Source organism: Pipistrellus hanaki (genome assembly GCF_964339955.1).
Source record: "Pipistrellus hanaki genome assembly, chromosome: 8".
Lineage (NCBI taxonomy): Eukaryota > Metazoa > Chordata > Mammalia > Chiroptera > Vespertilionidae > Pipistrellus > Pipistrellus hanaki.
The window spans coordinates 67557405-67583847 of NC_140510.1; the positions used below are offsets into that span (position 1 = coordinate 67557405).

A 26443-nucleotide genomic window follows, 5' to 3' on the forward strand; every position below is an offset into this window, starting at 1 on the left:
TATAAACATTGCTTCCAGAGGCCCTGCCTCAGGCATTCTTACCCTGAACCTCTTACCCCCAAAACCTAGGGGTGGTGGTTGAGAATATTTCGTCCCAGGGCAACTCCAGGGAAATCCCTGCCTTGACAAATTGGCCTAACCAGGCTGTATTCCAGCCCTGCCCCCTGGCTTGGGCCCCTCCCCAAGGCCCCCAGCTTGGCCCAACCCCCACTCCACATGCACATAAAAGGGTCGAATTCTCGTGGCTGCTCCATAAATTTTATTCCGTAAATATTAGTTTTCCCTGTGTTTAATAAAGCAGTGGCCCACCTCCCCGCCTGCCCGCCCGCTCCCCGGGGCCGGGGCTGGGGCCAGGGCTGGCTGGTGGGAGAAGGGACTCTTTCAATTGCTTTGGAGTATTTTTAGAAAAAAAAATAATATAAGGTGGTTTACACGAGCCAGCCAGCAAACCAGGAGCAGGACTAGAGACCTCGAGGAAGTTCCTGCAGGAACTTGACCTAAAAAGTAGAGAAATAGCGCCACCTAGGCTGCAAGGCCTACTTGGCCTGGCTGGCCGGCTCCCCCCTCCCCCACTGTCAGCTAGGACTGGCCCGCTCTTTGCTGGAAGAGAAATCTTCACCCCTTAGCACTCCAGCTGGGCAGCATCTCCCTTTCCTCAGGCCTCACAGAGGGCTCTCCCAGCCATCCTTGAAGGCAGAGCTCAAGCTGGGTCCTGGTAAATCCCATTGGGGTCATTCTCTTTTCTCCCCCGTGACAGGCAGCCAGTCTCCCAGATCAAGGAGTGTTTCCAAAGGACAGTGACATTATTGAGAAGGTAGGAAGGAGCGCCTAGTCTCTGTCTTCCTACTGAACTCTGAGGCTGGCCCTGGAGTTCTTAGGGTGTGAGGTGGCAGAGAGTGAATTGGTGCTCCTTGGCTCTGCACCTGGAATCTCTCCCTGTCAGATCTAGAGCCTCCCACGCATCCAATGCAGGTCCCCACAGTGAGATACTCAAGTCTCCTGCATACTTAGCCCTCCTGCTTCTTAATTTTATCCTGTGGTACATCTGAACTCCCTTTTCTTGCCTTTTTAATTCATTAAGACCTCCCATTTTCCGAAGCCCTTATATCCTCCTCCTCCTCACTGGTCCTCTGGAGATAAGCAGGAGTCCATGTGTCACTATCCATAGGAAGATGGCAGAAGGAGCAGGAATAAAAAGTCATGCCTTTTCTGGTCCTGATTCAATCTCCTTAACATTGTCACCAGTGCATTTTCTTCTTTCCAATTATTATGTTTCCCATTTTCTCCCAGTGTTTTTTTTTTTTTTTAAACTGGGTTTTGATACAATTAGGAGATGCTTCTCTAACCTTCGAATTTTCCTGAAAAAACTGTTCAAAAGGAGTAAGTGTCACACTACACGGAAGCCACCATACTCAGAGCTCAAGGCCCTTGGTTCCTAGTCCCTGGTATCAACATCAGTAAACCTTCAGACTCACAAAATTTTAATGGATCATGCCAGGCACCTAGATACAGAGAGAAATGCCAGAGGAGAAGGGAGCCACTCTTGGAAGGAAGGGTTTTTTCTAAGACCACCTGGGAACTTCTACTGGGTATTCCTGTTGAAGGCTCCTGCTGCTCTATTTTTCATGTTCTCTTGGACAGGGCCTTCAAAGGTCCAACCCTGATTGGGAGGGTGTGAGGTGTCCATGTCTGAGGGGGAGGGATCTGAGAGAATCCCTGTCTACTTGAGGAACCACAAGCCCATCTAGCCTCCCTATTTCACCCCACAACTTGGAGGACTACTTTCTCATCTCCTAAGACTTTGCTTTGGTGGTCCTTTCTGCTTCCCCTCAATTCTGGGGTCTCATGTATCTACTAAGGCTCATGGGGAGTCATTAGGTAGCATGACTTCTGAAGCATTCTAGCAAAGGTTCCATTGCTTTTCCAACCTGTTAAATCCTACCTGCGCTCAGTAACTCTGGGAGGGCAGCAGGTTTTGCTGTGCTCTCCACACTCTCTTTGAATGAATGCTCACTTCTCCTCACCTAAGTTTCATGGGTTTTGAAGGCTCTGGGCTAGCCTGGGGGAACCCGGAAGAGGCATTGGAAGAACTCCAGGGTGTGGGGAGCACCCAGCCATTGACTCACCTGGGAAGACTGGGCCAAGGGCCAGGAGTTAAAAGAGCATGCAGTACCATACTCTTCCTCCCTGCACTCGGGCCAAAATCAGTAGCAGGGTTAGAATTGGGGACTAGGACTCCGGGGCTGCTTCGAGTCCCTTTTGAAATCTGGGTGTTGTATTTACTTTTTCATACTGGCAGCTGGAAGGGGAAGCCCATCCCAGCTCGGCATTGTTGTCTAACATGGTTAATCAGATCCTATAATCCTGCTGTGGAAATATTGGGCCTCACTCAAAACAATAGAGACCAAGAATATTGTGGTTAAATTTCAACCAACTGCCTCCCTGGCCTGTTTGCCTAACCTCTACCCCCCTCTCCCGGGCCAGAGTCCTCCTAGCTTTATGGACCCCTGATAGGATCGACAGCGGTCAGAAATTGGTGACGGGAGAAGAAGGGAGAATGGAGTAGGGGAAGGGTAATCCTCTTGATTGGCTCTCTATCCTGCCTTTCCCCTCCCACCCTAGGCCTTGAAGGGTGAGCAGGGGGTGGTGAAAGGAGCTGGAGTTGGTGGGGAAGTCCCACAGGGTCTGGATCTGTGTTCAGGGGTCAGGAGCAGTACTTCTGGGAATCCTGGGTGGTAAGGAGTTCCCTTATCCAAGACAGAAAAGACTGCTGCTTCAGTTTATTATGGCTGCCTGGCACTTTTAAGGCACAAAGCAATGCCAATTTGTCCTATGTCACATATGGGACAAATAGGAAGGCACTGGTTGGGGGAAGGGGAGTTGGCAAAAAGGATTTGTGTTTGATTAGTAATCTGGTGTAAGCAATATAAATAACAATACTCTGATGATGTGTGAAGGTGATACTGGTACCCTCACTGGAGTTTTCTGGCAGTGCTGATGTCCATTATGTTCTCTACAGAGAGTACAAATTAAATGTGGCAGGATGGGACTAGATAAGCTGTACAGTGACATTGTGAATCAAAAAAGGATGCAGGGTCTGGATGGGTGGGCGGAGAAGGAGGTTGTAATACATGGTAGCAGGGGAAGATTTGACTTTGGGTGGTGGGCACACGGTGCAATATATACAGATCTTGTAACATAGAAACCCACACCTGAAACCTATATCTTCATGTTGACCACTGTCACCCCAATCAAATTCATTTTAAAAATAAAGAATGTAAAGGTGGGGGGATTAGCATGGCAATATGTTCACCAAAAGACAGAGAACGTTCCTCTTGCAGATAGATACCTGACTTGTGAAGTAGTCTACTTCGAGATCATACTAGGCTATCAAGCATCCAGGATGCACTGGGCGCAAGTTGTTTGGAGTGTCAGCAGTCAATGAGGTAAAGCACAGTGAGGCCCCAGATGCTGCATCGTGGACAATTGAATGGTCAAAGTGAATGTGCATTTTTAGGATTAAATATTTTTTTTATTATTGATTTCAGACAGGAAGGAAGAGGGAGAGAGAGAAAGAAACATCAATGATGAGAGAGAATCATTGATCAGTTGTCTCCTGCATGCCCCCCACTGAGGACCAAGCCTGCAACCCAGGCACGTGCCATGACCAGGAATCGAACTGTGACCTCCTGGTTCATAGGTTGATGCCCAACCACTGAACTGCACCACTGGGTCATTTTTAGGATTTGAAGAATGAAATAGCAGAGCTGTGCCAAATGAAACTATATTTACTTAATCTATTCATACAGCATGGGGATGGAGGAACAACAAAGAGCACTTGATGTTTCTCACCTAGGGTGCTATGAGATAATTCAGGGCCTGACATGGTTCCTGTGGATCACTCATCAAAGCCATTTTAAAGCAGGGGCTGCTTGGTGGGGGCTGTGCTTCACACCACAAAGACATGTGGAATATAGTGAGAGGTATGTTTGCTCATGGATAGGAATCTCAAAAGTAACTTAATGGCAGACATCAAATGGCATTGTAGAAAGTATGAAACTGACATAAAAATGATTTAATGAGCCTGGCTGGTGTGGCTCAGTGGTTGAACGTCAACCTACGAACCAGGAGGTCATGGTTCAATTCCTGGTCATGGCACGTGCCTGGGTTGCAGGCTTGGTCCCCAGTGGGGGGCATGCAAGAGACAGCTGATCAATGATTCTCTCATCATTGATATTTCTTTCTCTTCCTCTTCCTTCCTGTCTGAAATCAATAAAAATATTTAAAAAACAACAACATCTAATGATGGAAAACATTTAAACAGTTGAGCAACTTGAGCAACTAGTGCAAATAATTCAATGAGAAGAATGATCCCCAATGGAAGCTTCAGAGAATGGGCCATGTTCCTGACTGAGAGGGGAAATGAAGAAGCTGAAATAGTTGGTTTAACCTTAGGCTACACATAGACTTGAACTGCAAATGGGAAAGTCCAACAGGAAAATCCTGGGTCACTACAAAGGAATTCAAAGAGATGGCACAGCCTTGTAGGAAATGTGTGGGGAATGAGATTGAAAAATCCACATTCAAGCCCTAGCTGGTTTGGCTCAGTGGATAGAGCTCAGCCTGCAGACCCAGGGGTCTTAGGTTTGATTCTAGTCGAGGCCCGGTAACTCAGATGCAGGCTCCTCCCTGGCCTGGGCCCTGGTCAGGATGCGTGCAGGAGGCAACCAATTGATGTGTTTCTCTCACATCAGTATTTCTGTCTTTCCCTCTCTCTTTCACTCTCTAAAAATCAATGGAAAAATAACCTTGGTGAGAATTTAAAAAAAGAAAGAAAGAAAATTCATATTCAATAAGAAACAGGAATAATTAAAAATGCACTTACTCAAGTCATAAATATACTCACTATCATCTCACCAATAGGCATTATGCTACATATATATGTTCATGCATACATATATATGGCCACAAAGACATACTCCTGCTTTCAAGGAAACTACAATCCAAAGATGATTTTAAAAGGTTGGATTTTTTTTTTCCTAAAAATTTTCAAGCATATGAAATACAAAGTGAGAGCCATGACTATGTACCTCTTTTTTTTTTCTTTTTTTTTTTTAAAACAAGTTTAAAAGAATTGTATGTATAAGTGGTATTTGTTACCTGCTTTTACTTTTGCTCAACTATATTGTGTCTATATTTCCATGTAACACCAAGTTCTTTAAAGGGTACATTATCTTCATGCTGAGCTTTATAAAAAGTTTGATAACCACCCTCAAAATCATAAAAGAGAGTCAAGCTTACTCACTCCATTTCCCCCTGTAGCCTCATCTTCCACCACACTGGTCTCCTTGCTACTTCTATAATATGCAAGCATGTTAGGGCCTTTGCTCTATGCAGTTCTCTCTGTTATAATGCTCTTCCCCCCAGTTAACCACTTAGCTAAGCCCTTTCCTCTATCAGGTCTTTGCTTAAGTCCCACCTTCTCAGTGAGGCCTCCACTGACCACCCCACCAGGTAGAACACCTGCTTCCTGACCTTTTACCCTCTTCTCACAAGCTGGCTGTGCTCCCAATCCTTTTACACTATTTTTATATTCTGTGCTCAGAGTCTTTTCTTAATCTCTTCTACACCATTATATATTTTACTTATTTTTATATTTTTGTTTGATTTCTGTCTCCTGACTGCCTTCCACTTGAATAAAGCTCCAGAAGAGCAGAAATCTAGGGTTTTGTTTTTATTGTTCTCTCACACCCCAAGCACCTTGAACAGTGTCTAGCACTTAGTAGTTGTTCAAAAATAGTTGTTGAATGAGTAAATGAAGAGATTATCTCTCTTACATGCACACCAATACACACATCTGCTCACACCAGTAGTATCTTGAAGTGGTTTTAGAAAATTGTGGAGATAAATGGATGTAATCTTTGTTGTTTGCAGCAACCAGTTGTAAGGTGAGAGTTGGGTAAATATCATTTTGTTAGTTATAGCCATAAGGGAGCAAATTTATCATTTTGCAGAAACTAAGAATACAACTTATTTTTTAAAATATATTTTTATTGATTTCAGAGAGGAAGGGAGAGGGAGAGAGAGATAGAAACATCAATGATAAGAGAGAATCATTGATTGGCTGCCTCCTGCATGCCCCCCACTGGAGACCAAGCCTGCAACCCGGGCAGGGTATGTGCTCTTAGCCAGAATGGAACCTGGGACCCTTCAGTCCACAGGCTGATGCTCTATCCAATGAGCCAAACTGCTAGGGTAAGAATACAACTTATTAAAAAGTCAGTGCCTATATACTTTCCTTATTTGGCTACAGAGCCCCAGCATCCTTAGGGTGCTATCTCTACCAAGAGAGACTGGTGAGGCGGGTGACCAGCATAAACCCAATTACAGAACGCCGACAGGCATGCCAGGAGCATCACTTGGGCATCAAGAGTAGTACCCCTATCCCACTTTATGGAACATTCAATGGATAGTGTTTTCCAAGATTCTCTTTAAGCAACTCTTTCTTCCCAAGTAGAGACACTGGGGTGGAAATAAAGCTCATTATTGGATAAATATGTTATTATCCATATTTATAGGTATGTCTTCCTGTCTATAAGAGTTTCCCACAATCTTTAGTCTCTGATGTGAGGGGAAAACACATTCTTTTTGTAACTAATTCTGCTGCCTTTTCCTCCCCTTTCAAAGTCATCAAAGCAAGGTCTTTAATGCTTGGAGCTCTCTGAAGTGCCTTGTAATGAGCTTATTGTTTGGGCAAAGGTAACTTGACATTCCCATTTCTAATCAATAGCTAGCTTTCAAAGCATTGTTAGTTTTGAGTGGCTCTAATTGGATCTCTGAATGCATTCTGGACTGATCTGAGGCTTGAAAGACAGGCATGCTCCCATTTCTGCATTTGGTGGAGCTGCTAACTTCTTAAAAAATCCAAAGTAGAAGTTCAGAGTGCACCCAACTAGCTGGGGAAGAGGTCAGTCAAATAGAGCTTGAAGTCTTAAAAGCCCAAGATGAAGATAACAGAAGAGTCCCCTAGATGTAGAGAGAAAATGAGTGACTTGAACAAAGGTCAACAGCCCAACATGCCTGTCCTAGGAATCACTCACCAAGATACTGATTATTATGGAGTTAAACAAGCCTGGATCCCAACTTCAGTTTCCTTACTGACAAGCTCTGCACCTCAGTTTCTTATTCATAAAAATGAAGATAATGGTGTCAACTGCATCTGTTTTTCATGAAGGTTATGTCAGATGATAATAGGGTTTCTCCCCTTTACTAGATCATCCAGCATGGTTCTTCATCATTACTAGTGCCATCATCTTTGCTTGGACCCCTGCCCTTTTCTGTGGATCTTCTTCATTCTTGTCAGTCATTTCTCCTCCTCCTTCAAAATGGACTCTTTCTGCAAGAGATCTCATCCCAGGTTCATCGTTTCTTTTTATTTTTAACTTAAAAAATTTTAAATTACAGTTAGCATTCAATATTATATTAGTTTCAAGCATACATCATCAGGCATACGTTTCTCAATTCCATATTCTTCTAGACCAAGTTCAGCTTATCTATTAACCTATATGATTTGTAATACATTATTCTGTACTCACTAATGAGTGGCATTTATGGATTTGTAACTGCCTTTATTTTCATGATTTATCCTTAGGCATAAATAATGAATTCCTTGAGAATAACAACTGTGTCTTCTACTTTTCTGTTTGCATTTTCTATCCTTATGAACCTATAATACTTGTTTGTACATGGTAGATGCTCCCTAATAGAAAGTAGTAGAGCCTCCTAATCCCCACTACTGTTTTAGGGAGAACATATATGAGTACCCTAGACGGGTAATAGGCTGCCTCTAGTGGACCCAGCAGAGAATAAAAATGAATTATATATGCGATTTGTACTTTAATCCTTTCAACAACCCCACGAGGTAGGTGATATTAATTTTCACTTTATAGATGAGAAAACTAAAATTTAGAGAAGTCCCATGACTTACCCAAGACCACGCAGGTTGTCAGTCTCAAAGACAGTGTTCAGGCACAGATCTGCCAACTCCAGGCCTAGCACTCTTTCTACTGGCCAAAGCTGCTGTGCACTGAGTCATGGGAGTATATTTTTCTGACCACATTACTTTGGTTGTGGCTCAGCACCCATGGATTTAGAGTGAATTGATTTGGTCAAATGGAAGGATTAGGAGAAAAAAGACTAGTTGAATATAGAAGTATGGACTTAGTGGGTATGTGAATATATACATAACATATATATTTACATATATATATATATATGAATACATCACTATATGTACACTATTTTTGTATGAGATCGTTACAGTCAAGATTGACTGAAAATACTAATGTGGTAGTTTACTAAACAGATGTTAAATGATCAGGTTCTATGGTGTATTTTCCTCCCTCCTTTTGCTTCCAACCTATTTTTTTCCAACTTCCACTTTTGGGAACAAAAAAAAGTTTATCATGTTATCCAAAGAAATATATTTTACTTTGTTCTTTTCAAAATAGAGATGTTTGAGGAGAACAGAGCTCTAAAAGTGAGAGCAGGAAAGTGATTTTACCTGTTGGCCCAGGACCCAGATCAGGTGCCCTAATCAGGCCCTGCCATGTCTGCCCAGACCCCAGGCCTTTGGTGCCTCCAGAGTGGATGCCTCAGTTCCTCAGGTTCCCTGCTGGCAAGAGCCTGAAAGTGTCCAAAAAGAGAGCCAGAAGTTATTTGATAGATCTAATGGATTGGCCCAATTCAAAAGCTACCACACATCTACTAAACAGCTAAGAACATAGGCAGCCAAGAAATGATCAGGGTTCTTAGGCCCAACTTGGATTAACACTGCTGCAGGGTCACTGCAGTAGAAGGTATAATGCTTCTAGTTTCTCACTTCCTCTCCCCCTTCCTCTGCTGAAGGCTATTGGACTGATGTTGATCTAAATTTGAGCTTCAGCTCTTGAACCACCATTGTGTCCTGAGAAGAGACTACAGCTTTGGAGTAAAAAAATCTCCAGGTTCGAATCTTAACTGTGTGATCACAGGCAAGCTACTTTACTACTAAAGCTCCAGAGTTGTAGATCCGTAAAATGAGAATAATAATTACTGTGTACAGAGAGTTATTGTGAAGATTTACTAAGTGTTTAAAAGCATCTATAATAGAAAAGATTTGGTCAATGTTAGCTCCATTTGCTTCTCCCAGTACACACCCTTATCACTGCTCCAAAGACCGTCAGATCGAAGAAGTTCTAAGTTTAGTGCAGTACAATCTAAGCCAAGGTCACGCAGCTGCAGAAGCACCCTCATCCAAACGACATCAGCACTACATAAGTAATTCTTATTTGACACTGATCCAATCTTTACCAGAGATTTGTATTCAAGAAGACCACAGTTTAAGAGGAGAAATAAAGAGCAACAAAGGCAAAATTAATAAATCATTATAAAGGAGAACTTCTGAGAGGATCTTAAAGAAATAGTCTTTCACTTGAAGAAAAGAAGATTGAAGGTCTAACAACCCTTCAAGTCCATGGGTAGGAGAGAACAAACAGGATAATAGCCCGAGTTGCTAAGGCCAGAAAAAGAAAAAAAGAGATGAATTTGCATTAGAGAGAGAGGAAGAAGAAAAGATTGAACTTGAGGCAAAAGTTGTATAGAAGATGATTATAAAAGACTGGGGTAGGTGACCTTGCAACCCTACAGGATTTTCTCCTTTGGAACTCCATCAAAATAGGGAGCTCCTGTCTGTATGGACTGGAAGAGGTACTGAGCTGGCTGCATGGTCTGTCCCAGAAAATCGGAGGGGAGGGGGGATATTGCAGGGATCATTCTTAAACCTTGGAAAACATAAAACACTCTGAAAGCTTTCAAGGAAAAGAAGCAACATTAGCGTGATCTGTGAGTCAGAGACTTAGAATCTGCATGCTAATGCGAGAATGAATGAGGCATGGGGAGGAAGTATGGGCAAAAGGGGAGGAAAAGGGGAGGAAACAATCCATTTTGTTTCCCAAAGACACATGCCACTCCACTCCTGGTGGAGCCATCCTAAATTCCCTGCTGTAAGCCTCAGTCCTTTTCTGTAATATGAAGTGCTTGGGCTAAACCTTATCTTGAGTGAGTCCCTCCCCTTTCTGAATCTGTGTTCACAAAATTGATCTAGAGAAAATGTGAGTACATTTGCGAAAAGCCATCTTAGCCCCAAACCCGAGCTGTACTGAATGAGTAGGTGCTGCACAGAGAGAGGGCCAATATATCTGCTCTGAGGACCCTCCCCAAACCCCAGTGGAATCCCCAGGGGCAGGTTGCTTATCCTCTCTGAAGTTCAAAATCTTCACTTATAACATGGGGATATTAGCTCATTTGGGGTTGTGAGTTTAAATTAAATATTGCAAGTAATAATATCTAATAGTTTCCATGTACCTGTTGTATCATATTCTTGGAATGAGAGTTTTTAAACCTTTTAATTGCTCAGCCTTTTATTCCTATTGCTATTGACTTTGTAGAATATACACAACTAAATCATATATGTAGTTTTGGGGGGTGTATGTGTATGTGTATGTGATGTGTGTGTGTTTTACATACTTGCCTTTTCTTGTTTTAGCAGAATGAAACCTAATTCATTCAGCTTTCCTGAATGGCATATTAAAATAAACACACAACCAATGTTTACTTCTCCAGCTGCCTCTACATAGTCTCTGTACTTGTTAATTTGCAAAGTAGAAGGAAGAGAGTAATTATTTAGTGTATGCCACTGGCTTTTTTTCATTTCATTCTTAGCAAGCTCCCTGTGTTGCCCCCTCTTTATGGTGGCCAGTGGGGGTTTCTCTGGTATTCTGTAGATGGCACTATGTTGGCTGCACTTCTCTATACCTTGGCGTACGTCTCCCTTTGCAATTTCATCTTGCTTCTTTTAACAGCATTCCCAGCCTCACACACGGCGGCTGAGAGGACGCGCCTCCTGCGCCAGGGTGGGGCACCAGGTTACCGGCGGCCTCCTGCCTTTTGGGTTTACTTCCCCGCAGGGGACACCGTAGGCGGCTGTGCGGTCCGGCCACTGCCCCCCACCCCTCGCGTCCGGCCGCGCCGTGGGTTGCGGTCGCCGTGGGGGTGGCAGCTCCTGTCCGGGAGGTTTGCGCCTGGCGGGGCACCCCGGAGCCGCGGGGAGCCCAGAGGCGAGGCCAAGGCGGGGTGGGGCGCGCCCGGGCGGGGAGGGCAAACTCAGGCAGCGCAGGGGGCGCTGAGGGCAGCGGGCGGGCTGGTGGACTCGCGGTGGCGGAGCGAGCAGGACGAGGGCTGGCTGGTGCCGGGGGCCGCCCGCCGGAGGGGGAGGAGGCTGCGCTGCCCTTGTTGCAGGTTCGCTGTCGAGCACACAGGAGGCAGGGACATGGGCAGGGTGCGGTCTGCGCGGGGCCCGCGCCCGGATCTCTTCCATTTCCCCTCTCACTCGGCCCCGGGCTGCGCCGCAGACAGCAGCAGCTCCCGCTCCGCCCGAGCCGCCTGACCGCCGGGCCCGGGTGCTAACCGCGGGGCCCGCCAACCCGCCGGCCCGGCCAACCCAGCCCAGCCCGGCGGCCCGCAGCCCCGCCGTCCGCCGCCCCCCGCCGCCGCCGCGTTGCCAAAACAAACGGGCCGGCCTATTTATTGGCGGCGGGCGAGCCGGGCAGCTCAGAGTCGAGGCGCCGAGGGGGACAGCGCGCCGCCACCAGCCAGGGCCCCGGGCCCCCGCCCCGCACCTGAGTCCCGCCGGCCCCGCGCCGCGCTGCGCAGCCCATGGCGCCCCCACCCGGAGCCCCCCGAAGCCACCCCGACGCCTGAGCCCCCTAGGGCCCGGGTCGACTAGCCCACCCATCAGCCCACCAAGCGCCCTCGCCCGCCGCTCTCCCGGGCTCCCGGCCATGTCTCCCGCCCGGCTCCGGCCCCGACTGCGGTTCTGCCTGCTGCTGCTGCTGCTGCTGGTGCCAGCGGCGCGGGGCTGCGGGCCGGGCCGGGTGGTGGGCAGCCGCAGGCGGCCGCCACGCAAGCTCGTGCCGCTCGCCTATAAGCAGTTCAGCCCCAACGTGCCCGAAAAGACCCTGGGCGCCAGCGGGCGCTATGAAGGCAAGATCGCGCGCAGCTCGGAGCGCTTCAAGGAGCTCACCCCCAATTACAATCCCGACATCATCTTCAAGGACGAGGAGAACACGGGCGCCGACCGCCTCATGACCCAGGTGAGCGCGACCCGCCCTCCCAGGGCGCCACTGCCCAAGCACCGCCACCTGCCCGGCCCTACCCGCCCTCCCTGGCACTTTTGCTCCACTGGCTGGCACGCCCCCTGGCACCTGCCCCTCTCGCCAAACCCAGCTGCTTCTTGCCCACACGGGACAGCCAGGGGTCCCGGCAGGCGTGTCGGCATTCCCGATCGATCGTGCCGGTGGCTAGGAGAAGAGCCCCCTGCTGCCGAGCGCCACAGCCCAGCCCGCTGGCCACGGCCCCTCTGCCCGGCGCGGCGCGCTGGCAGCTCGGGTCATACGCGGCATCCGGCACCCGGAGGCACCTCGATCTGGCTGCCTCCTGCGCCACCGGGATCCACGCGGTACTTCCTGGCCTAACCCTCCGCACGGCTGCGCCTCTTTCATTTTAGAAGCCATTCGGCACCCCGAGGCGAAGCAGCTCCTTTCCTCCCCTCGCAGTCGCTGTGGAGGTGGCAGCTCCTGTCCCGGAGGTTTGCGCCTGGCGGGTTAGATGCGCTGTCCCCGCTGGGGACTGGGGTTAAGGAACAGCGAGGAAGGTGAAGGTGGGAAAGAGAACTTGCCGGGCGAGCCCACGTGTCTGTGCAGAGAGCTGAGAGGCGCCCCTGCGGTTGAAGGGTGGGGGACGGGGGCTTTGGGGCGCTGGGGCCGAACTTGGGGGACTCCTGGGCTTGACGGTGGGGACGGGTTGGGCTAGAAGGGAGGGGTTTGGGTGGCAGGGAGGCAAGGAGTAGAGCTAAAGTCAGTCTCTGCATGCTGGGACCAGCGCTGGGGCAGTGGAGGGCGGGGGGGGGGGGGGGTTAGGGGAGGTGGGATTGGGGGGAGTCGCAAGCTTTCTTCATTGCAACTAGGTCCTCAGGGGAAGAGACCTATGTCCCCTTCCTCAGCGCTCCCCCCTCGCCCCCCCCCACTCCCCCTTAGGAAGGCAGCCCATGTTCTAAGTGCTTTAGGAAAAGCAGCTAGACCACTGCCCTCGGCATGCGCCCTGGCGCCGGGGCCTGCCGGCCAGTGTCGGGGCGAAGGTTGGCTGGTGGCCGGGCCGGGCTGGGCGCATAGGAATGCAGATAAGGATCCGGGCCACGGGCTGGGCAATCATTGACAGCGCGCGCCCCAGCTCTGGACCCGAAGGGGCAGGGAGGGGGGGTGGTGGGAGAGAGAGAGGCGGAGAGCAGGGGCCGCCCGAGAACATAGGTGGGAGGCTGGAAGCCTGGAGGCAATAAAGAGCACACGGAGCTCCCCCTGGGGCAGTGAGCGCCCCAACTAGCTTTGCCCGCCGCCGAGGAGGACTACGGGCCTTGGGCTGTAAACGTTGTTGGCTCCTGGGAGACGGAGTCCAAGGGTCTGTGGGGCCCGGCTCTGAGGGGTGGGGGGAGGTTGAGACAGGGGCTACCCACGCCTGGCGGCACCTCGAGCTTCAGAGTCAAGGACTGTGGGAGGGCCCCCTCCCTGGCGGCCCCTCCCCCCAGTCCACTGCAGGGTCCCTTGGGCTGCAGGCACGCGGGGAGTCGGCACAGACAGGTGATCTCTCCCGTCCTTCCCGCGGGCGGGCGCGGCTCTACTCCCACCCCGTGTGAGGCGGAGCGTGGAGGCGGCTCCCTGAGATTAGGAGTTCGATTTCTGGAGTCCCTTCCCAGACGGGAGCAGCGCCGGGACGCGGAGGACTCTGGGCTCGGGGGACGTTAGCTAAGATTATCAACCCTTCGGAGACCCTTGTAGCGGGAGACACTCCGCGTCGCTCTCAATAGGCCGGGCACTAGTCCTACCAACTTCTGGTTACAGGGCTGCGCTACTTGGGCAGGGGTGCGGGCAAATTTTGGACGTAAAAGAGTCCCATCAGGAATGTTTTGTGACGCTCGAGGGATCCAGGTTATGCCCCGGGATTTCCTTCCAACACACCCCCATGCTGCTGGGTCTCCGCACCTGCCGCGCCTCGGGGCTAGTGTCCCCGGGCCTCAGCCCTGAGGCTACGGTGACACCTACTGGGCATCCCTGGCCTTGCACGCCCAGCAGGCCCGCCGCAGGCCACTTGCTTCCCCGCCTCCAGGTAGCAGGCCGTCCCTGGTCTCCCGTGCTTCCGTGAAACAGGGGGGACGGAAAGGTGTAGGCTGTGGAAGGAATTGGTACCCAGCGGGGCACAGAGGAGAGGGGCCCCTTATCCGAGAAAGGAGCCCTCAGGGTATAGGGCTTGCCACGCCCTTCAGCTCTGCAGCGTCACTGCGGTCCAGGACCGCGGGGCAGCCGATGCTAACAGGGAAGTAAGCGAGGGCTCTGAGTTCCAAAGAGAGAGAAACCTTCCCGGTTTCCCACCTCCAGCGGCGGTCGCGCTGGGAGAGCGAGGCCACAACTCCTCCACCTGCACACGGGTCAGCTCCTCCCCCTAACCCCGCACCTTCCTCTCGCAGCGCTGCAAGGACCGCCTGAACTCCCTGGCCATCTCGGTGATGAACCAGTGGCCCGGCGTGAAGCTGCGGGTGACGGAGGGCTGGGACGAAGACGGGCACCATTCGGAGGAGTCGCTGCACTACGAAGGCCGCGCGGTGGACATCACCACGTCGGACCGCGACCGCAACAAATACGGGCTGCTGGCGCGGTTGGCAGTGGAGGCCGGCTTCGACTGGGTGTATTATGAGTCCAAGGCCCACGTGCATTGCTCCGTCAAGTCCGGTGAGCCGCTGCCGGGGGACTGGGCCCGGGGCCGGGGCCGCAGGGCGTGGGCAGGCGGCGCGGGGCCCGCTGGGGCCCAGAAGAAGAGACCCTCCCGGGGATGGAGGCGGGGACCCCGGGAAAGAGGACCTCGGCGGCGCTCCCCACTTCCGCTTGTGATCTCTTGCTCCTCCCGTGCCTGGTAGTGTCTATGTTGGGTGCCTAGTGAGACAGGGCCCTGTCCTGGCACTGCTGGGTGCTGACCTTGAGGTCCACAGTCCAGAGCCTGCAGCAGGAGGTTCAAGACAGCGAGCTGAGCGGATGTGGAACCCAGGCTGTGACAGAGACAGCCTCCCCACCCAGCCTGGTGCAGAATGAGACGGGTGTGGTGAAGGGGCAGGGGCCAGGGCTGCCCAGACATCAGCAAGTCTGACCAGGAACCAGGAACCCAGAGGTTCAGAACCTACAATGGGGCTGCAGGCCAGGCTCCTCCCAGGGGGTGCAGGCATCCCCACCTCTCCCTCAGGGCCCCGAAACTGGGCATTTGGGGGCAAAGCCAACCATGAGGGCCAGAATAAACAGAGTGGACTCAATAAAGTGTATTTTCCCAGATTTGCCGCCTTGTTGATCCGAATTGGCAGGCACTGGGGCCTTGCCCCTCTCTCAAATCTTGTCAGCATCCCTGTCACCACACTGAATCCAGTTATGGATGCTTCAAATGTTTCCTGGCCCCAGGGCTCCAGGCTCAGCCCTCAGTGCTGGTACCAGGCATAGTCACATGCACAGACGCTGCACACGGAGACCAGGCCCCTTTTTACTATTCCTGATCCCACCTGGGCCCAGAGGATGACAACCCCCCCTGCTCCCCCCCCCCCCCCCCTACACACACTGCCCTTCTCCTTCTCCTCAGCACTTTCTTGCCCGTGGTATCTGTTTCAAGTCACAACCACCCTTTACCTGAAAATACTGGCCCAGTGCCAGCTCCCAGAGAGGCCACTTCCATTCCTTATTCCTGACCCCCAAACACCGTTCTCCATCCCACCCACTGATGCCACGGTGTCCTGTTCCTGCATAAGTACCCAGCACATGAATTGAGACAGTGATTTTACCCTTGCCATTGAGCCAGGCTTCCCTGGAGTCTATATTCACCCCACGGATGGTCTTCCTTTCACTTCCATATAGACTCCAAGGGCCAGCTCTGGCACAGAACTTGGCATTTCAGTCTGAGAGGGCACCATTGGGGGAGTGAGAAATAACAGCACATTTAGACCCCAGAGGAGCTAAGTGACTCACCTTCTCCACGAGGCTGAAGCTTTCTGGGTGTCAATCACAGCTGGCCATTGCTTGGCTCAGCTGACCTCTGACCTCTCTGACGGCTGCACAACATTGTCAGGATTGAAAACAGATGGGGGCTTCATCTGGGCTTCAGGATGGCCTTTTCCTTCTCACTCACTGGAGCCACAATATGTTCCTCTCACTGGCAAAGGATTAGACTCGGGGGAAGAGCAGAGATCACATTGTGGGTTGGAATGGGTTCAAGGCTGCATGGGAAAAGGGGATAGGAGCCAAGATATGGTGATGGGGACTCTCTGGGAGCAGGAGGAGCACTGGCTGGGCTTGGGAAGGGTGCTATGACTGGGAATTGAGCTCCACAGTAGTAACACCTTCATGTCCCTTCTTCCCACAGAGCACTCAGCTGCAGCCAAGACAGGTGGCTGCTTCCCTGCGGGAGCCCAGGTGCGCCTGGAGAGCGGGGCACGTGTGGCTTTGTCAGCTGTGAGGCCAGGAGACCGGGTGCTGGCCATGGGGGAGGATGGGAACCCCACCTTCAGCGATGTGCTCATTTTCCTGGATCGTGAGCCAGATAAGCTGAGGGCCTTCCAGGTCATCGAGACCCAGGACCCCCCGAGACGCCTGGCACTCACACCTGCCCATCTGCTCTTCACTGCCAACAATCACACAGAACCGGCGGCCCACTTCCAGGCCACGTTCGCCAGTCAAGTGCAGCCTGGCCAGTATGTGCTGGTGGCTGGGGTGCCAGGCCTGCAGCCTGCCCGAGTGGCAGCTGTCTCCACACATATTGCCCTTGGGGCCTATGCCCCACTAACGAGGCACGGGACGCTGGTGGTAGAGGATGTGGTGGCCTCCTGCTTCGCGGCCGTGGCTGACCACCGCCTGGCTCACTTGGCCTTCTGGCCATTTCGACTGTTTCACAGCTTGACGTGGGGCAGCTGGACCCTGGGGGAGGGTGTGCACTGGTACCCCCAGCTGCTCTACCGCCTGGGACAGCTCTTGTTGGAAGAGAGCAGCTTTCACTCACTGGGCATGGCTGGGCCGGGGACCTGAAAAGATCCCTCCACTGTCCTCCTGGAACTGCCCAACTGGATCCAAAGGCCTCCCTACCTGGAGGGCACTGGCCCTGTAAGAGACCTGAGCGGAGGTAATGGATCCCACCACTGCCTCCCCTACAGAGATATACCATTGAGACTCGGCTGGGCAATGCCAGAGTCCTCCACCACCATCTTGGTGTAGTGACAGAGCTACAAGCTGAGCTGGCAAGAGGGTGGTCTGTCCTTCTAGCTATAGACCTCTAGACTTGCACAGTGGGTCCCAACCCAGCCAGCTCTCACTACGATTGTTCATACCTGCCTCCCTCAATGCGGAGAGCCCATTCCATCTGTCTTAGGCCCCCCCCTTTGGTGGGCTTGCACCTCAGTTGATGCTGCTAGATTCCCTGGGAGCCAGCAGGGAGCTGGCTGGACTCAATGCTGCCTGGAACTGAGAAGGCTGCAGGGTCGGGCAGCCATCCTGGCCATCCTGAGACATGTTCTTCCTCCCTGGCCACACTCCTTGGGACACATCCAGAGACTATTGCTGTCAGTGGGCAGAGTTCTGTGTTCCAGCCAATGTGACCGTAGTGCCCGGGACAGGGAAGTGGGCTGGATGTCCTTCCCATCCCTGCCCAGGCTAAGCTCCCTCTTCTGCTGAACCATGACTCCCCCTCCTCTGGTCAGTCTCCCCCACCTTATTTATTGGCGCCAAGGGGGAAGCCATGGGAGAATTTGAGGGATGTTTTGGTCTTTTCTTCCTTTTGTAATAAAAATTATTTAAGTTGTTAGAGCCATAGAGTCCAGAATGCTGACTGGGTTCAATACTTGCATAGTCTGGAGTCAGGGGTGGTCCTGTCCAGAGATATGCTCACCTTCCCCTAGGGACAAAACATCCAGTGTTCCACCCCCTCTGCAGGTCCATTCTCATCAAAGCTCTGCAAAGTCTCAAAAGAAAGCTGTGTTCATGCCAGATTCTTATGCCTTAGCATGCTGACTCCAAGGTTGGACCAGAGAGAGAGAGGTGAGGTAACTAGTTCATGGTCACTTTGCTCATCTAGACCACCACCTCTAGTCACAGTGCTCAAGTCTTTCTTGAGGCCTGGGTTTCTGACTCTTCACTGTGATCATGGACCATGGCATGAAATTATTCTGAAGATATCACAACTGCCTTCAGACTTCTTGGATAAATCAGGGGTCCCTAACCTGGAAGTTTCCAAAACTTTAGAATCACCTGGGCAGCTTGTTAAAACTTATTCTTGGCCCTCTTTCCAAGATTTTGCTTTATTAGATCCAGAGTGATGGCCCAGGAGTTTACTTTTACAAACACTCCAAACATGGCAGATGGCCCAAGGCCCAGTTTATTGCCAAAATAGGATGATACTTTTGCAAGCCCTGCCCAAAAGACCAATCTTGGGGTCAAGGCAGGGTCCTATGCTCACTACAGGTTAGCCGATTCCCAGGCTCAGAGGTACAATTGTTAAATTTTCAGGAACTTCATGAGCCAATTGATATAGGCCATGGTGGGACTATTTATACCATGGAAATTGGTGTATGCTACAAATTAGGGTTCCTCACACTGTGGTGATCTGGTTGTTGGAGCCTACCACTGCCAAGGTTCTCACCTCCTACAGAGATGACTGTGCTGGGGTGACTGCTCAGATTCTTATCTTACCAATCCCCATCTCCATAGAGGAAAACTCCAGAGAAAACTTCATTTCCCCGGGAACTGTGTCATCTGGGGAATAGGCCCCCACAAGGCTATGATGAATAAAAGCTGTTATCATTTAATGAAGATTCCCCATTGCCAGGCTTTGTGAAGTGCTTCACATGAAGCGCCCACTTAATTTTCATAACAGCCCACTGTGGTATATACTATAATATTACCATTTTCCAAACGAGAACACAGAAGCACAGGGAGGTTAGTAACTTGCTCAAGATGATACAACAAGTGATAAGTAGGATTTGAATCTATGTGAGTTGGAGTGAAAGTGGAGACCTGCAACTTTCCTGGGAATCCTGGCCTCAGGTGTTAGGAAACTATGTGAGCAGCGAGACCAGGAGAAACAACCTAAAAAGTCGCCCTCCACCTCTGTGGTGTGATGGCCCCAATCCCTCCCTCCAGAACCCAGCTCGCCCAACCTTTGTACGGTGCCAAGGCTTAGTGGAAGGTCAATCATAGAGTCTAGGCCCAGGCAGCTACTGATCCAAAGTATGGCTCATGCTCAGCCCTTAGCCAAGGCTGCTGCATCCACAGTTGTGACCTTCATTCACAGTTGTAGCCTTTAGTCATTGTTTACTGGACACCATGTGTCAGGTGCTGTGCCAGAGTGAGGGAAAGAGGCAGTCCTTGTTCTCAATAAACTGGATGGCAGGGAGCAGCACAGGGAGAGGGATGTCCATGCCATGTGCTGAGTGCTGTGCCTGACATCCTTATAGGGGCTATTGGAGTGCCACAGAGAGGCTGGAGCTAGGAAAAGGTCCTGGAGATGAGGACTATTCAGGGAGGGCAAGGAAGGGTTTGCATGGCAGGCAAGTAAAGAAAGGGATCCAGGCTGAGGACACAGCAAGTGCAAAGGATTTCAGGCTTGAGTGAGGCTGGGGGGTTGAAGGAACCACCACCAGGTCAGCATCGCAAAGCTGTTCAGTGCAAGTGGGTTTGGCAAAGCTGAGGTAGATAGGTGAGTGGCCTACACAGAGCCTTGTGTTCCATGCATTTGGACTTTATCCTGAGGCTTTGGTGAACACCTGTAGGGGTTGAAGCTGGGAGAACTTGCAACTAGATTGTTTCAGAAAGCTCACCCGGCTGCAGTGTGGAGGACAGACCAGAGAAGGCAGCTATGGAAGCAGGAGTCTATATACTGGGTGAAAAAGTTCACTAACTTCTGGACTGAAGAGGTGGTCATGGGGTCAAAAAAAGGCAATGGATTGTAGACATTTTGGCAGGAAAATGGCCAGGACTTGAAGCCCATTTGGATGAGCAGTAAGGGTGAGTAAAGGGCCCAAGTTAATTTCAGGTTTTTAAGCCTGAGATCCCACCTTGGCTGTGAGGCGTCTGGAGCAGACTACCTCCACATAGAGGCCGCTGTACCCTGTGCAGAGACCTCTCCTCAGATCCCCATCCCCAAGTTGTCCTTGCATGCTCCTCTGTTGTGTTTGGAAAGACTCAATCACGTTGGCCATGGCTCTTCTGAAGCCATGTGGGCCTGCACTCCCCCCTTTCCCCAACACAGCCTGAAGGTGCTGCCTGCCCGCACATGGCATCTGACAGTAAATGGTGCTGTGCTGGGAAAGGAAGAGCCCAATGCACCAACCCTTTAGGCAACCAGGCCTGCTGCTAACACAGCAGCTCAGGTGTGGGAACTGGAAATAGGCACCTCTCCATACCCATGTCCCGTGCACAAGGGTCTCTGGGTGCCAGGCCAAATGAGTTGCCTTTTCTAGTTAGATCTCCTCAGGGGACATTTTTAAATGAAGAGGTGCCTATTTCGTGGTGGCAGCTCCCCTAACCCTGCTCTGCCCTCTGGGTGGGATGCACCTCCTGGGGCTTGGCCCCACATCCCATACCCCAGCTTGGTTCTCAAAGTCTCTTTGTTCTACTGGGATGAGCTGTGGCCAGCCCAGACCTGATAAGGCTGAGTTAGGCCAATAGTAGCCCCAAACCACACCCAGGCTGCCTTGCACCCATAATGAACTTCCCTCAGATTGGCTTAAATGCAGGATGCTTCCTGCTCAGGTTTGGGTCTGAAAGACTTAACCTCTGGGCTGACCCTCCCTTTGTTCATTTAAGACCTCTCCTCTGGATGGGGAAGCAGGCTAAGGGGATTATCCCCCTTTTAGAGATAAATGAACTAAGTCTCCTAGAGGAAAAATGACTCACCCATAGTTATTTACTCCACAATCAGGAGCATCAATTGTGCTAGGTTTGCTATTTACAGTATCTTTTTAAATCCTAGCAGTCTGCAAAGTGAGAGAGTTCCTAATTCCTACTTTGCAGAAAGGTAAAGTCCAGAAGCCCAGAGAGGTGAAGTCACTTTCCCATGGTGGCACAGTAGTTGAAACCAGAACTCAAGTCCTCTGCAGCAGTAACTGAGGGAGGTAGGAACTGATGAGTCATCATCCCAGAAAGATGGGAGGAAGTCACCCCCAGCATCAGCCTAAAAGATCTGATGAGGCTGGGGGTGGCCAAGAACCTGTGAGGGAAAGTGGTCTTGAAGGAATAAGGTTCTAGACACTATGAGAAAATCTAATTTTGGTGGGAGTGACAATTATTAAAATAGGTTCTCAATTATTTGACTCTCCTCTCCCCTTGAATCTGGGATGAGGCTAGAAAAGGCCATGTAGCTTCTTCCTGGTTCTACCCTGAGATTGTCAAGCTGAAGCAACTATAGATTGGTGTTCCCATTCACAGCCTACTGAGTGCCCAGCTGATGGCCGGCACAAATTTAGAGCCATGGAGGTCACCATCTTGGACGACCAGCCCCATGGAGCCTTTGGATGGCTGCAGCCTGGCCAACTTCTGAATGCAACTGCATGAGAGACTCCCATTGAGAGCTGCAGGGCCACACCCTTCCTGAATTCCTGACCCACAAATGCATAAGCAAAATAAAATGATTATTTAGAACCTTGAAGTTTGGAATAATTTTTAAAAAATATATATTTTATTGATTTTTTACAGAGAGGAAGAGAGAGGGATGGAGAGTTAGAAACATTGATGAGAGAGAATCATCAATCAGCTGCCTCTTGCACACCCCCTACTGGGGATGTGCCCACAACCAAGGTACATGCCCTTGACCGAAATCGAACCTGGGACCTTCCAGTCCGCAGGCTGATGCTCTATCCACTGAGCCAAACAAGATTCGGCTGGAATAATTTCTTATACAGCAATAGTAAACAGAACAAAGGGCAAAGAAGGAATGGGAACTGGTGAAGGCATCTTCTAATGCTTTCCAGGGCCTTTAATACACTTTTACATAAAAGCTTTTTAAATGGAACCTGCATGAGGTTGGAGGAGGTGTAATGCCTCTTCATCTTCTAAAGGGGCAGCATGAGAAGGCACACTGACTAAGCTTGGGCCAGATAGAGATAGAGACAAAGGGAAGAGTTGATAAACACATCTCTTCACATTCAACTTATTGAAAAAACGTTATTCATGTATCTGTTCTTGTGGCAGGATCTCTCATGACAGCAAATTCTTGAAGGAATAAAGAACTTTCTGGAAGAAAAGAAGCTCATGTATTTGGGCCAGTGGCCAGCAAGAAGTTATACATGGCCAAGTAAGAGGAAATGCTATTCGAGGTTTTAAAAAACCCAGTGTAGAAGTTAAAGGAAGTGCTCAGAGATCAGGGACAGACTGGAAAATAGTTTGATATTCCTGTGGACAGTTGTTGGCCACATTTTTCCAGAGTGCCCCTGCAAGCAGAAGCTTGCAGGGCCTGGACAAAAATGTCCATGAAAACAAACTAGAAGCACCCTGCTGCCCTACTAAACTTCAAGTGTATTTGCATCTGGCTCTGCACACACCTCCAAATGCCCAACTTAAGTAAATTCAGAGGAAAGTGATCAGACATATACTGGGACATGGGTGTGGCTCTGGGGAGTGATTGGGAGTGTAGGGGTGGAATGGTTAGTTAAAGGACAGATTTCTTGGCTTTGAATTCATAATCCTGAAAAATCACAAAATGGGAATGATCAAAATCTAATAAAGATGGGGAAATAGCACATTTACAGTAGAGAATTCTGGCAGACACCACTTTAGCCAAGTAATCAAAGTTAATATAACCAATAAAACATATTGACATCATGTACCCTCTGATACAATGCACTGAGAAGGGCATAACACCTCTCTGATATGTTTCTCCATAATGGACACCTCACTGTATTATAAGAAATAAACCCAAATTGAGGAAAATTTTACAAATAATGGACAGTATTCGTAAAAAAAGTCAAGGTCATGAAAGACTACGAAAACTCAGGAAATGCAAAGGTGGGATCCCAGATTAGATGTTGAAATAGGAAAAGAACATTAGTGTACAAACTTGTGAAATCTAATACATTTTATACTTTCATTAACAGTATTTATTGTAGCAAGGTTAACTTCTTAGTTTTGAGAATTTATCTATGATCATATAAGATGTTAACCTCAGGGAAAGATGGGTGAAGGGTTTATAAGATTCCCTATACTATTTTTGTAAGTCTTATTTATATTTAAAATTAACTCACAATTTTTAAAACATCTAAAGGATAGAATCTCATAGACTAGTCAAAGATGGTCTCCTTTAGCATACATGAAGTTCAAGCAAACTTCCATACTCAAAGGAAGCCAGTGGTCATGACTCCTTTACTTGAGAGAAGACCCTGGTCAGAAATGGATTAGAAAAGGGTTTGAGGAATTAGATAGAATTGTAAAGTAACAGAACAATGGTGTTCTCCATTCATTCAGAGCCTGTAATGAGCCAGGCCCTGTGCTAAGTTCTTTGAATATTTTATTCCACTTAAATTTCACAACCTTTGAGCTGTTAAAGTTTTCCCTGCTTATGGAAAGAACAAGATCATAGTTGAAAGCCGGCGCAGTTGGGATTCAAATCCAATCTGCTTGTTCTCAATCACTCCATTGCACTGTCTTCTCAGGGGTGTCTCTCATTTAGTTCGTACCTGAAGGTTTCTGCACTGTGGGTGGGGAAAGAGGAGATAGAAGGCAGGAGGAAGTGGATGGCTTAGGATGGGCTGGTCATCAGGAGCTGTCCAGGGTGCTGGTCAGAAAGACTTGGAACTAGAGGGCCAGCAGGAGACTGTAGGGGAAGGCTGCTGGGAGGTCTCACACAGAGAAGGAGCACTGCTCAGAGTAGAAGGAAAGAGCGGTTAGATGTGGTAACAGGTCCTTCACCAATGAGGAGGAATTAGAGGGAGAAAGAAGCCAGTGAGGTAGGATTTGCCTTTAGGGCTAACTTGCAACTAATAGTATTCAGTATAGCTATAGTGATTATTGAAATCTGGAAATACTTTGGTACTAGTTGGTAAATAGTCACTGACTGAGTCCTCCACTGCTGTGGTGGCTGCTTTTTCAGTCCCTCCCTGTACTCCCAGATTCCTCCATGACCCAGCAACTAAAGGGCTAAGGCCTGGCACAATGTGGGCTCCCAGAACTCTGCTCTGGTTTCAAGGCCCCTTCTCAGAGGTCATGCCCATACCTTATCAATTGTTAAATATTTTACCTCTGTTTATCCCCATTTTACAGATGCGGAAAGTGAGGTTCTAGAATGTTGAACAATTTGCTTGAAATTGCTCAGCTACTAAATGTTAGAATCAGGACTTGAACTCAAGTCTTCTGGATCGAACTTCAGGTTCTTTTTCTTTCATCTCCCTATGATTGGCCTGTATGTCTATCTACTTTTTGTGGGGATGAAGAATAGTAAGAGAAGTTATCTAGGGGGCATGGGTTGGCACAGGAGACTCAGAAAACCCTTTGGCAGTCCCAGGCAGAATAAAACACTTTTCTTTGAATTCTCTTGCCATATGGCAGCCTACCCCAAACTCCTGCTAGTTTTGTGCCATGGTAACTGTTTCAAGCTGGAGGTGCCATCGGATCTCAGATCTCTTAATGCTCTCCCCATCCCCTGCTGCTCCAGGGGAACATGACACTCTAATGCAGAGAGTGCTCCATGCCTGCTCCTTGATCCAGTCCTGAACCAATCCAGTGGCCCTTTTGGCTGCAGTCTTCTCTCACTCTCCACCCCTTGGTCTGGGCTTAGAATATTTATTCCACTAACTTCACCTCTTATCTCCTTCCTGTAAATTAAATATGCCTTGGATGAAGACCTGATTTCTGAACCAGCACTCCAAATGGAGTCAGTTACAGGGAGAGAAAGGTGGGAGAGAGTTTTGTAAGTGTTAGAGCTGGGTGGCCTTGCCATCTGGATTGTAGATTACTCTGGCATCTCCTTTTGTCTTTCTCCACCCTGCAGCAGAAAGGCAGCCTCTTTCTTGGAGAAACAAGAGGAGGATGTGGAGAGGAGAAAAACTTCTCACCTCTCCAGTGTGCAGCAGAGAGGCTGGGAGGTGGTAAGAGAGGAGGGTGCACAGGCCAAGTGGTTTATTTATAGGGACCTTCCATTCAATCAGTGGCTCTGTGTGTGTGTGTGTGTGTGTGTGTGTGTGCACGCGCGCATGTGTGTCTAATTTTGTTGTCTAGCATGTGTCAAGTACTTTACACATTCATGATTACTCAGTCCTTACACCAGCTTTTTGATAATTATCACCAGCCTTTTGATAATTAACAGATGAGAAAAGTGATGCTCAGAGAGGTCATGTGACTTATCGAAAGCCACAGCCAGTAAGAGGCAGAGTCAGGATTAATATCAGATCTGCCTGATTTCTCAAACCAGAGTCTTCTCTATTCCATAGTCATGGGAGTTGGGAGTAGCAAGTGATGGGTGGTGTGGATGTATGTGGAAAAAACACTTAGAAAAGACACTTTGTGTGTGTGCACTTTATCTTTATTACCCCTATGCCCAGCTTCCTACTGGAAGGATTTGAGTCCATCTCTTACTCATCCTTCTTCCTCCCATTCTCCTACATCCTGGTCTTTGTCAATTTCCTGAATTATTAGTCACCTTTGTTTATAACCTTGAACCAAATAACACCACCCCCATTGTCTTTTTTAGATCCATGAAGGATATAGACACTAGGATCCAGCACCCATTATCTCCTACTAGAGGCCTGGTGCACAGATTCATGCACCGATGGGGTACCTCAGCCTGGCCTGCACCCTCTTGCAATTTGGGACTCCTCATGGGATGTTGGACTGCTGGTTACGGTCTGATTTCCACAGACTAGGCCGAGGAACCCCACCGGTGCATGCACCGGGCCTCTAGTACGCATTTAATACCTTTGGTTAATTTCTTTCCTCCCACCTCCCTCCCCCTTCTTTCTGAGATTCATCAGTCTGTTCCATGTTTCCATGCCTGTGCACTGAGCGTCTGCCCCTTGATGGTCAGTGTGCATCATAACTACTGGCCAAATGGTCAAACGGTTGAATGGTCACTTAGACTTTCCTATATATAGATAGGTTCTGAAGTTCTGAAAAGAGAGGCTTCTAAAGCAAACCTCAGTTAAAATCATGATTGCGGGGACATCCTCTCCCATCCTCAGGCTCAACTCCTTGCCATGCTCTTTTCCATGCTGTTCACCTCCTGGGGCAAAGTCCAGGTTGGGTCTCTTTTTGCATCTAAGGTATACCTTTGAAATGTCAGAATAATCTCC

The 26443-nt window shown here is 49.5% G+C and overlaps 1 protein-coding gene across 1 annotated transcript; it reads left to right on the forward strand.

Annotated features, from left to right (window-relative positions):
• Positions 1–11879: 11879 nt before the first annotated feature.
• On the forward strand, positions 11880–17974 carry IHH (Indian hedgehog signaling molecule; the record flags this gene model as incomplete). Its single annotated transcript, XM_084892840.1, has 3 exons — positions 11880–12191; positions 14615–14876; positions 16543–17974. 3 exons carry the CDS (start codon positions 11880–11882, stop codon positions 17199–17201), a joined length of 1233 nt encoding a protein of 410 aa, XP_084748966.1. The 3' UTR covers positions 17202–17974.
• Positions 17975–26443: the final 8469 nt, after the last annotated feature.